Source organism: Lygodium microphyllum, chromosome 22 (assembly GCF_053477565.2).
Source record: "Lygodium microphyllum isolate KBCC chromosome 22, Lygodium_microphyllum_v1.1.10, whole genome shotgun sequence".
Taxonomy (NCBI): Eukaryota; Viridiplantae; Streptophyta; class Polypodiopsida; order Schizaeales; family Lygodiaceae; genus Lygodium; species Lygodium microphyllum.
In genome coordinates this window covers 127,900,850-127,913,803 of record NC_141156.1, presented here as the reverse complement: position 1 = coordinate 127,913,803, position 12,954 = coordinate 127,900,850, and the positions used below count along the sequence as shown (strand labels likewise).

General features: G+C 42.0%; 1 protein-coding gene across 1 annotated transcript in view; it reads right to left on the bottom strand.

The window, feature by feature from the left end:
• Window positions 1-11,596, bottom strand: part of AUG7 (nuclear matrix protein) — an 89,901-nt gene extending 78,305 nt beyond the window's left edge. The window contains exon 1 of the mRNA XM_087663444.1: window positions 11,351-11,596. Within this exon, the coding sequence (XP_087519570.1) occupies window positions 11,351-11,484 (134 nt within the window). The 5' untranslated portion in view covers window positions 11,485-11,596. The remainder of the gene's footprint in view (window positions 1-11,350) is intronic.
• Between the last annotated feature and the right edge of the window lie 1,358 nt (window positions 11,597-12,954).

The following is a 12,954-nucleotide window of genomic DNA, read 5'->3' as shown; positions in this document are numbered from 1 at the left end:
ACAAACCACCACCAAACAATGTGGTGCAGCCATGCAAGTCAAGCTGACCAACAAATAGTAAGCTCTTTTTAATGCCAGGCATATATTTGACATCGTTCAACACAAGCTCTTGACCATTGTCTAAAGACAAGTGTACAGTGTCAATCCCATCAATGCTGCAAGCATGGTTATTTCCAAGATACACCTTTCCATAACTGCCTCCATTGAACATAGCAAAACACTCCAAGCAAGGAGTTACATGGAAAGAGGCGCCAAAGTTTACAATCCAAGTTTGAGTAACACCATCATCAACTAACAAAAGTGCATCAATCGCATCAGTCTTGGTAATCTGCATATCCTACATGTCACATGCAAGGGCATCATAATCAACTATACATAATACATCAATCTCTGTATCTGAAAGCTCTTCTATGACCACACTAGAGGCCACATTGGCCTTTTTATTTGCCTTTGGTTGCCTCAAATGCATCTGTCTTATCTTCCTTCTTCTTTTTATCTCCTGCATTCTTCTTTCTCTCTTGTTCCTTGTAATACCTGCAATCAAGTTTCTTGCGGCCCTTCCGACCACAATGATAGCAAGTAATGCCACTCTTTTTCTTTCCTTTGCTCTTACTCCTGATTCTCTGTCCTGCATTTGCATTTTTCTTTTCAGCCCTGCCTCTTACATTATAAGTTGAGTTGATGCCTTCTCCACTAGACATATGTCTAAATTCTTCATTCAAGATAGAACCCCTCACCCATCATATGAGAGATTGGGGTTATTGCTGAGTGAAACCACCAAGGTCTCCCAAGAGTCAAGCAATGTCATGATCAAAAAGATCGCCCTTAACTTATCATCAAAATCCAAATTTGCATCTTTGAGCTAATTTAGAATCCCTGTAAATACACTCAAGTGCTCAGTTGCAGGCTTTGACTCATCCAATCGCATATTCACCAACTTGCGCATTAAATACATCTTATTAACAGGTGTGGTGATCTCATAGGTAGTTTTCAGCTTCTCCTATATTGCATAACATGTATCTAAACCCTTAATGTCTGTCAAGATGTCATCAATGACATCCATCTTTATGTAAGCCACAGCTTTTTTATTTACTCTAGCCTAATCTGCATCAGACATTAGTGCGGGTTTATCTTCTTGCAAAGCATCCTCACAATTCTTTAGGAACGAAATGCCCAGCATACGATCTTTCCAGAGTTCAAAGCCATGACCATCAAACCGTTTGATTTCCATCAAGCTCTTGATGTCTGAATTGGAAGAAGTTACAGCCATTTATCATGAACACGAGAGTAAATGCCCCTGAAATGCAAAAGCACAAGCTGAACCAGCAAATTTGTGCTTAACCAGCAAACACCTTGTTGTTCTTCCTCAAACAGTAGTAAATCTCTGTTGTTTGTACATGAACCAGCCAAACCACACGGGCAAAAATGCAGAAATTTACTAGATTCTGCACAAACCCCCAAAATTTCAAGTCCAAAATGGCATAAATGTCAGCCAATCTGATCCAGTTGAGCAAAATTTCGCCAATACATAAAAAGTCCCAAATTTATGGGATCCAATGTCAAGAGATTTTGCTCAAAAGAGCAAAATTCTAACCAATTTGGCAAAATCCCCAAATTAATTGAGGTTACCACACGCAATGTCTGCAATTTCTGACTTTAAAATCACTGACAGGCATAAACAAAATCAAATTTGGGAAAAGCCCCAAATTTTTGGCTCAATTTCGCACAAAATTGACAATTGTGCTTTCACGCATGAACCCCGGTTAGAGGAAGGAGTTTCAAAAGAAAAGATTTTGAAGAGAATAATGGTTTTGATTTTGAAAAAAAGAACCAGGATGACGAGTCCGTTGACTTGTATGTCAGGCGCATTTGACGGACGTCAAACTGCGTCGCATTAGGCTGAAACCCGCCGGTGCCTATCACACTGGTTGCCATCCCACGTGCAACAGTCGCCTCCCATTGCACGCATCACACTGTTTGCCACACGTGCAGTGCTTGCCGCCTATGGTCCTAGTCCGCCTACCGGCTGGTCAACTGTTGGTGGTGCCCACTCCCCGGTGGTCATTTTCAGCACGACCTGTGCTGCACAGGCCACGACAACCTATTCGCGAGCTGCCTGCGCTGTCAATTGCCCTTGGTCTCGGGAAACGTGTAGAATCTACAACTCCGATACCAGTTGTTGGAAAGCTCAGCTGAGAGTGACAAAAGTTCGAGTGAGTGTGACGGCTGGAGAGAGAAAGAGAGAGAGAGAGAGAGAGCAGAGTGAAGTACGATTCGATATGAGTATACTAACAATTCTGTTGATACACAAAGAATAAAATGTATTTATACTTAGGGCATGTAAGGGTGAATTCACATGTACAATGTGCGTATACTATACACGGAGGTTAAACCGGGCCGTTATCCCAACAGATAGTAGTGACCAAACCTTCCGTGCGATCTCTCTCTCTCTCTCTCTCTCTCTCTCTCTCTCTCTCTCTCTCTCTCTCTCTCTCTCTCTCTCTCTATATATATATATATATATATATATATATATATATATATATATATATATATATATATATATATATATATATATATATATACTTCTCTTATTTGTAAGATCATTTATGTATGATGTATCCAATCCCATCTATGTACTCATAACTTGTATGTCATAGCACATATTGCACATGCCCTCAAGTAATCATCCTGTATACTCTAATAGCATTGCTATTTAGACTTTACACATTTATTCTATCATCTTTAGTACAAAATATCCAAGATGCCCTTTTTTCGTAGTAATATCGTACCATACCTTATAAAATCTTAAAGTACCATTTAGTATTGTATTTTATCGTACCATACGGTATCGTACCTTTTGTACCTGGAAACTATGAGTGGGAGGCTCATGAGGCTCAATAGCTCCAAAAACAACATAAAAATAACGGCTTTTGCACAAACCATACTTTCATAACAACACTCCATATTAGGTAATCAAGGCCATAAAGTTTGTCATGAATAGAACGACAAGGGGCAGCCATTTGGAGAGAATAGAAAGAGAAAATAAAGGAAAAAAGGAGAGAGAGAGTACAAGTGAAGCACAGCACATACCACTAAACAGAGTTCACACGCAGTGTGGAGGGTAATGGATCACAAAATCTGCAAAAAACGAGAAGAATCAGCCAAGATAAGACGGACAGAGGTCAAAAGCCTTGTCACCGGCCGTCAAGAGCCCAAGAGGCTGAAAACGCAAATGCTGCAGGGGAAACACGCAAACAAGCAAGCATTAAATGTTGTCAACGCAGCCTGGATTGAGAATCACACCAACAAAGCACAAATATCTAATGACTGAAAAGTCCCAAAAAGAAGTCGCGCATTGGCAGCAGCAGACAAAGATGATCAATATTAATCAGCAAAAAAAACAGCAATGCAAATGAAGATCTTGAGCTCTCATACCGTGTCAAAAGTGGGTGCAACAATGGAAGTATGAAAGAATCTTGAAATAGATTGCTGAACACAAGATAGAAGTGAGAGGGAAGTGAAAACACGAGAATACTACAAAGGAGAAAGATATACTCGGGAAATGGAACCCATATATCAATGAGACAAGAGTCCAAACATGTATAATAGTGAGTCACTGACTGCATGGCCATTGGCACCAGCTCCCTCTCTCCAACAAAACCGTGCAATCGAATCTGCAAGTGGTAAAGTGCATGAACTATGGAGGACGACTCAAGAGCCAAAATATATAGCACAAAATAGTGCCATAAGTGTCAAGCAGCAATAAATGCCAAAATAATCATAGAAATGACCAATAAAAAATGCCAAATGCCTAGCCCACATGCTTAGCCCACCAAACTCACTCACAAGCTGACAAAACTACGAACAGACACCACCTATGATAGTGAAGGTGACGGTGACAATGAGGAGAGTGTGCAAGCACCTAACAGAGACAGAGAAGACTGCAGCCACCTAATGGAGCACCTACAAGCATCAAGAGAAGGGATCTGCCCCCTGCTTGTAGATAGCAGTAAACTCAAAAAATTGGCCGATTGCTGCTTGATGATTGTATTTAATGAAGCCACAAATGATGAAGTGGCAAATCACAAGCAGTGTGAGGCTGAATAGCATCCACCAAGGCAACACAAGCTAACAAAACACTCGAAATAACACAAAATTGAGAAGAGAACACAGACAGAGCTCCAAATGAATGGAGCATGCATACTTTATGCAGTGACGGAGTGTGTGCAAGCACCTAACGGAGACAAGGAAGACTGCAACCACCTAATGGAGCACCTACAAGAGTCAAAAGAGAAGGGATCTGCCCCCTGTGAAGAAAACTGTTAGGGTTTGCACTGAGGACACACAAAGTGTGCGACCACGACAAAAACACAAACAGACAAACGTAGACATAGAGAGTAAAACTCAAACCCTAAACGCAAAACTCAAAACTCAAACCCTAAACGCAAAACTCAAAACTCAAACACAAACAGAAGAAAGAAGAGAGAGAACACAACTCTGAAGTGAATGAATGTTGTAAATGAATGTAAGAGTGTACAGTGTGCTCAAGGGCAAAGCAATGTTGGAGTGTGATGTCCACCAAAGACAGATCTCGAGTCTGTGGCCACCAATCAGTGTGACTGAGGAGGTAGATGCTGTAAACGCAAGTGACAGCAGATGCTGATCAGCAAACGCAAATAATAGCAGTGTGTGTGATGGCTGGCGGTTGTCCCAGACAGCAAACGCAGATCTGAAATTGAATAGCTGATGCCTAGGCTGCACAAGTGCAAACACAGGCTGAAACAATGTCTGATGTGGTTGGCAATGATTGGATGATCAAATCACAGCAGATGATGATGTCGCCAGCAGCTGATGTCAACATGGATGAAGACACCAACAACAGGAGCAAACACGGATGGAGTGGCAGAAGTCACGAGGGCTGGACAGCCACGTGAGAGGAGGCTAATGGCTGAAATCTGCACGTGGAGTGAGAAACATGCACTGACGGAATGATGTTGAATGGGAGCAACCTATCTATTTATAGATGTGGAAGGGTGCCCAAAAAATGAGGGTTTTTGGGAGACCATTGAAACTCTCTCAGACAGCTCCCCTTTTTAGGGTTTTTCATCAATTAAGTGTGTTTTTTGACTGTTTAAGAATGCTAATCAGCTGAAAAGCATGTTTTAGCTCAACACCCACTCTCAAGCCCAAAACTGAGCCGAAAGGTTAGGCCAACCACTGTGATGTTTATTGACCCCAAGGCGTCCCACCCCAAAGCAACCAGGGCATCAGACAAAGGGTGCACGTTGGGTGCCCAGTGGCCTACCAAGACTATAGAGGCAATGGTTATCTTACCAAGGGAATCCAAGTAGTCGCCCCAGAGAGGACAAGGCATCAAACAAAGGGTGCACGTCGGCTACCCAGTGGCCTACCAAACCCTACAAAGGCGGATGGAACCACATTGAACTTGTTTTTTTTTAATAAGTGAGTTAAATTTTATGGGATGCAGCCAATTGAGTAATAGTGACCCAAAAGACGGGAGTAGGAAGGGTGCACCCAACACATCACAAAACAAAACAAGCTTACCCTACCACTCAAGGTGTCAATGTGATGAGGAAAAATAGGTAATGAGGTATCCATGTGATCAAACAATAGCCGCCGATGGAAACAGCTTAGGATCCGCTCAAGTAGTGCTCTGCACAATGAGATGCAAAATATACTACATCTTGCAGAATGCTCATGCAACAAGTGCCACTTGGACAGTGTCCCTCATGGAAAAATTGTTCACTTGCCCAAGCACCCCAGTACAAAGATGATGAAATCACGCAATGCAAAGGGTAAGATACAATAGGGGAAAGAAACCGATGTCGAAGACAAAGTGCTAAAGCTTGTAGAATACCAAGAAGGGTAGGAACCTCCTCTCAACCTGGATGTAGATGCCGAAGAAGGAAGGGGAGCCTAATGTCAGTCTTCGTATGGTGCCGAGAACCATAAGAAATGAAAGAAGATGAAGTGGATGAAACACCCTGCTAGAAGAGCAAGGTAGAAGTCACCGCCATGATAGCATCAAGAGAGATGCAGCACGATCCGTCTCAGGAGGGGAAACCGCTATGCTAGAAGAAGAGCAAGCACTCCTACGATGATGAAACCATGAAAGGAACGGTGCGCATCCCCACGTCTCTAGCCCAGGTAGGACCAAAGCAATCTGCAAGTTAGCCCTACACTAAAAGACAAAACCCTGCAAAAGAGATGAGAATCTGCAAACACAAAGATTAGTGGTGAGATGCTCCAAAGCAAAATATAACACAAAGAAAATCTAACTCAAAAAATGCAATGAATGTGTATGTGTGTGAGTAAATGTAGCGGAAGACAAAAGAATGGAAAAACTAAGGACAATGAATCCTATGGGCCTGACTCTAAGAGTGCAAAAAATGAATACTAGATTGACCTAGGGTATCCGAAAGGACCTAGAGACATGCTAGGCTAAGAAGGTGGCAAACATTGCGTACGTCCAATAGTAGGGCTCTGTCAAGGTAACGAGGTGGAGAGGAAGATGAGATGGATGTATGAAGTGCAATGAGATCAAAACCTGCAGACCAATCAGCCAATCCCTCAGGGATAGTAAAAGAGATGGGTTGTTGAGGTTGTACTCAAGCCACATATCCAACAACAACAACAGGTGTTGAAGGAGCAGATGAAGCACGAGCAGAAGGCGTATCCCCACTAGACTGTGCAGTTGCAACAATCTGCTGAGGCTTTTTAGGTGAAAGACCTTGGGCCTTGGAGCGACACTCCTCGTCCACATGGCCTACTCTCTAGCAGTGTGTGCAAAAATGGTTTTTCTTAAGGAGTTGCTGCTAGATAGGTCTAGATTCTTTGGTTCCATCTGAGGAAAATGAGTCACCCTTTGATTGGCTTGTCTTCACATCTTGCGAATTCTTGCCACTGGTGGTTTTTCCTCCTGAAGAAAAGGCAACCAACCCCCTCTGCTCCTAAATAAGACTATGATAAGGATTTCTTATGGACTATGATCGGAGAGGTAGCCAATCTCACCAACCAATCCGAATGTGGTAGCAAAGCTTGTAGGAGAGGTGTAAACATCAACGTACTTGTTGCGATAGTACTCCTCAAAGTCCTCCTCTCTGCCATGTTAGTAAAATCTGAAATAAAAGTAGAAAAAAAAAGATGAAGGTGAAAGTGGAGTGTCGTCCTCCTCACTGAGTCCATAATACCATCTCAAGGTCTCCAATGATGGAGAAGCCTGATAGGACATCATAGAAACTGGAGAAAAAGGTATCTGGGACATTGTGATTCGGTTTAGAGTCGTATTGTGTGCCTCGCACAAAGACTAGCTCTTTACAATATCCGTAGGATACTCTTTACAAGAGCACCAACTCTGATACCATGTGAAAAAAACTGCTAGGGTTTGCACAGAGGACACAAAGTGTACAACCACAATAGAAACACAAAGAGACAGACGTAGACACAGAGAGCAAAACTCACAAAACTCAAACTCTAAACGCAAAACTCAAACCTCAAATACAAACAGAAGAAGGGAAAGAGAGAACACAACTCTGAAGTGAATGAATGTTGTAAATGAATATAAGAGCATACAGTGTGCTCAAGGGCAGAGCAATGTCAGAGTGTGACATCCACCGGAGACAAATCCCAAGTCTAACTACTAATCAGTGTGTCTGAGGAGGTAGATGCTGTAAACGCAAGTGACAGCAGATGTTGATCAGCAAACGCAAATAGTAGTAGCGTATGTGATGGCTAGCGGTTGTCCCAGACACCAAATGCAGATTTGAAATTGCCGCAAGTTAATGAATAGTTGATGCCTAGACTGCACAGGTGCAAACGCAAATTGAAATAGTGTTTGATGTGGCTAGCTATGGTTGGATGATCAAATCACAGCAGATGATATCGCCAACAGCTGACGTCAACATGGATGAAGGTGCCAACAGCAAGAGCAAACATGGATGGAGTGGCAGCAGTCACGAGGACTGGATGGCCACGTGGGAGGAGGCTGATGGTTGAAATCTGCACATGGAGTGAGAAACTTGTACAGATGGAATGATGCTGAATGGGGGCAGCCTGTCTATTTATAGATGTGGAAGGGTGCCCGAAAAATCAGGGTTTTTGGAAGACCATTGAAACTCTCTCGGACCGCTCCTCTTTTTAGGGTTTTTCATTAATTAAGTGTGTTTTGGGGCTGTTTAAGAATGCTAATCAGCTAAAAAGTGTATTTTAGCTCAACACCCCTTGTCTGTAAATAGTAGTAAACTCAAAAAATTGGTCGATTGCTGCTGAACAACTGTATTTAATGCAGCCACAAATGATGTCATGGCAAATCACAAGCACTATAAGGCTAAATAGTATCCAGCAAGGCAACACAAGCTAACAAAACACTCGAAATAACACAAAACTAAGAAGAGAATACAGTCAAAGCTCCGAATGAATGGAGCATGTACACTTTATGCAACTAGCACAAACAGGCTTGAGGGACTTGTTCATTCTCTCCCTCTTCTCATCTAGCTTCTTTATGCACATGTCACTGTAGATAACTCCATGTCATCCCTCGCGTGGACCTACCATAGCTATGGCCTTTACCATTCTCTTCCATGATTCACTCTAGAAATGTTAAAAGGCAAATTGCACTCATGATTATAAGTGCAATCTCTATTTTTACATTTCTTTGCCACTTCCTAAGGAACAGCAATAAGCTCAAAACACCTCCCATGGCCTCAATAAGAGTGACTTATCTCTTGGGCCTCTTGTTAGAGACCACTGCTAATGAATGGAGTTTTAGCGAGGATTGGTCATCTATGACAGAGGGCGAGTCTTCTAATCAATACAATCTCCTCTTGATGCTGAATGGGGGCAGCCTGTCTATTTATAGATGTGGAAGGGTGCCCGAAAAATCAGGGTTTTTGGAAGACCATTGAAACTCTCTCGGACCGCTCCTCTTTTTAGGGTTTTTCATTAATTAAGTGTGTTTTGGGGCTGTTTAAGAATGCTAATCAGCTAAAAAGTGTATTTTAGCTCAACACCCCTTGTCTGTAAATAGTAGTAAACTCAAAAAATTGGTCGATTGCTGCTGAACAACTGTATTTAATGCAGCCACAAATGATGTCATGGCAAATCACAAGCACTATAAGGCTAAATAGTATCCAGCAAGGCAACACAAGCTAACAAAACACTCGAAATAACACAAAACTAAGAAGAGAATACAGTCAAAGCTCCGAATGAATGGAGCATGTACACTTTATGCAACTAGCACAAACAGGCTTGAGGGACTTGTTCATTCTCTCCCTCTTCTCATCTAGCTTCTTTATGCACATGTCACTGTAGATAACTCCATGTCATCCCTCGCGTGGACCTACCATAGCTATGGCCTTTACCATTCTCTTCCATGATTCACTCTAGAAATGTTAAAAGGCAAATTGCACTCATGATTATAAGTGCAATCTCTATTTTTACATTTCTTTGCCACTTCCTAAGGAACAGCAATAAGCTCAAAACACCTCCCATGGCCTCAATAAGAGTGACTTATCTCTTGGGCCTCTTGTTAGAGACCACTGCTAATGAATGGAGTTTTAGCGAGGATTGGTCATCTATGACAGAGGGCGAGTCTTCTAATCAATACAATCTCCTCTTGAGCTTGGGCAATACTTGCACACGAGAGGTGTGCAAGGCAAAGTCTTTGTGAAGACGCAAGGAAAGAGAAGGTGGTAAGAGAGGTAGAGGAAGAGGAGTTAGTAAGAAGTAGAGGTAGAGGTAGAGGTAGAGGTAGAGGTAGAGGAAGAGGAAGAGAAACTTGATAGGTAGAGTATATAGAGGTAGAGAAAGAGAAACTTGATAGGTAGAGTTATGGAGCCTACTTGAAGTTGAGGCGAGAGCTTGAGTAGAGATGGATCTTGAAAGTCGAGAGATTGAGGATGGAATTTGAGGTGGCAAGCTTCTTTTTTAAAGGAGGGCCAGCCAAAAAAGAAGTAGATTGTTAGTCATAAACATGCCAAAAATAAAAATCGTCATTAGGCCTCTTTTTTTCAAATAGCAACAATCACCTTTTTTTGTTCAGTTAGATCAAACAGATTTTGACCGAACTAGGCAGAGCAGATTTGGACAGTTTCATACATGAACAAGATGCAACCCTAGCAACCTCTTCTCATTGTCAATCCAAAATCATCCACTTTTGAGGCATGGCAAAGTGTTTCCAAAGCATTATCTATTCACAAGCTCACGATTACTCCTTGTTATGGAGAAGGAGCTCAAGTTTGACCAATTTCCTCTGCTCTTTAGCTTCAAGATTGATGGCAAGTTGTTTGGCGTTATAAACCTCTTGATTAGTTATTCATTCAAGCTTTGTAATAGACCTCCCCTTGTGCATTTTGAAAAAAAGAAGACATGCTCCAAATCTCTTGCTCCTCCATCACATGGAATTCAAGTTGGTGAACTAGTCTAGATCTACTAGGACCGAGATTGGTGATGGGGATTCGGGTCACACTTTGAATACTATACAAATCAAGGAAAGTAAATAAGCAATATATACACAGATTTGACCACCTCCTTCTTTAGTCCCTGGTTTGAATTCAACTAAGTTTCTCTCCATTGGATGGTAAAGGGGCTGAGCAATAAGCCAACAATAGCAAAGTTGTATAATACTCTTTAGCCATCTACCTCACCTCTAGCGGGCCCTACGCAATGGATCCATCCACTCTTCTGGGCCTCCGCATACCCTATCTACGGCTCATATCCGATCTAGACTGTTTTGGCTAAAGAAATCCTTGTTAACCCTATCTCCAAACTAAGTCTGGAAGGAAGCCCTTGTATGAAACATGTACTTTGATCTCACTTCCTTCATAGTATAAATCTTTGCTCTCGCAAATCGGTCCTCTCCCTCTTTGGAAGGCCCTACCTCCTCCTCATGGCCTCCTCCTTGAAGAAGGAACTAATCTCCTGCAGGCTTTCATACAAGTCTCTAGCTGGGAATGGCCTGGATCTCCAAATCCATGCAACCAACACGCGCTTTATAATGTGAATTGGCATGTATGATTGAGGACACTGGCACACAAAAGTCGTTGTGAAACAGGATCGATGTACTGTGAATTTAGCATTTCATCTCCCTATTGTAAATAACTTAATCAGAACACCGGTTTAAACCCTCCGTCCCCACCTTTTGCCCCCAACCAAAGAGAACAAACAAGGAAGGTAAATGTCCCTTCAATCGACTGCATTTTCATCTGTAGCATGAACAGATCAAAGACTATCTTGTGTGAGGGCATGCCATCGCAGAGGAAAAAAACAGGTGAAAATACGCCATGATCACTCAGCAGAAACATGTAACAAGCAAAAACGGCACGCTCACTTGAAGAAGAGCCACTCAAGCAGGGCGTAGCGCTCGAGGCCGGCGTAGAGCAGGGACTGGGCAGGGGCGGTGGCCCTTGGGTAGTTCAGAGCGACGAGCTTCTGCTGGATCTCCTCCATCTGCTTGGTCGCCATTGTTGTCTTCTTTATTGGCGATACGCCTCGCTCGCTCGCTCTCGAATTTAAACGTAAATGGTCGTTTGTTGCTCTCGTTGGTGAGAATAGAAAGGTGCTGGCCAACTCCTCTCGATGATCACTTTGGGAAAGGCACCGGGGGCTAAAGGTGCTGGCCAACTGCTGGCCAACTGCTGGCCAACTCCTCTCGATGATCACTTTGGGAAAGGCACCGGGGGCTAAGGCTAAGAGGGGCTTCGCACGCGCTTCGTTCATGGGCAAAAGGTGCAGTTTAACGTTCGCATTTGAGAAGGTCCGTCACATTACGGGTGGCTCGCCAACGATACTCCCAAATGAAACCAAAATGGGCAATGATCCCCATTTAAAATGCCACCCAAAAGTTGGTCCCGCAGTCCATTGCATGTCAAGCAAGATAGCATATGGAGACTTCAACAGTCATAATGTGTGACTTACTTTTCTTTATTTTATTGTCATATAAAAAATAAAGAATTAGCGAATGATGATCAATCATCACTTGCAATATATACGTGTAAGAGCAATAAGTACAAGTAAATGTAGGTAGCTAGACACAGATAATCTTTAAACCCCAACAACCTTCCACTTAAAGGCAAATGTGTTTGAGTATAGGGATTTTATCCTTTTTTTTTTGCAAGTTAAACACCCCTTAAAAATATGCATTGTGAAGTTGTCGTCCTCCTCTCTTCTTGAGCTTGAAGAGGTTGGATCTCTCTCTCTCTCTCTCTCTCTCTCTCTCTCTCTCTCTCTCTCTCTCTCTCTCTCTCTCTCTCTCTCTCTCTCTCTCTCTCTCTCTCTCTCTGTGTGTGTGTGTGTGTTCAAAACACATTTAATTCTCTATGAATATTAGAAACCAAAATACTTAGCTTGCAACATGATAAAATACATTATGAAACTACTAAAACATATGTACATGCGATCACTAAGTGTGTGAAAGGTGGAGCAAGAGTGGAAGCAAGAGAGAAATAAAAACTATAGAAGTTCAAGCAAGAGAAAGTAAGATAATATATGGAAACTCCAACAATCATAATCTGTGACTTGTCTTCCCTTATTCTATTGTCATATAAAGAATAAAGAGATAATAACAAGTGGCCATCACTTGTAATGTATAAGTGTTAGAGTAGTTTGTATAAGTAAATCTAGGTAACTAGGCACGTGTAACCTTTAACCCCCAATAACCTCCCATTTAAATGCAAATGTATTTGAGTGTATAGAATTTTTTTTTAAAAAGTGATAAAGAATAAAGTGTGTATAGAAGTATAATAGGATGAGGAATAGGTATCACTTCATTCTACGCCCATCATCTTCCTAATGAAAACATAACATTCCACTAGGAGACTTTTAGTGAGCAAATCTATAGAATTCTCATTAGTTAAGATTTTGACAAGCTCTATCTACTTTTTCTCAACCACCTCTCTAATGATGACCTTAATGTGCTTGGTCTTCACATGAAAG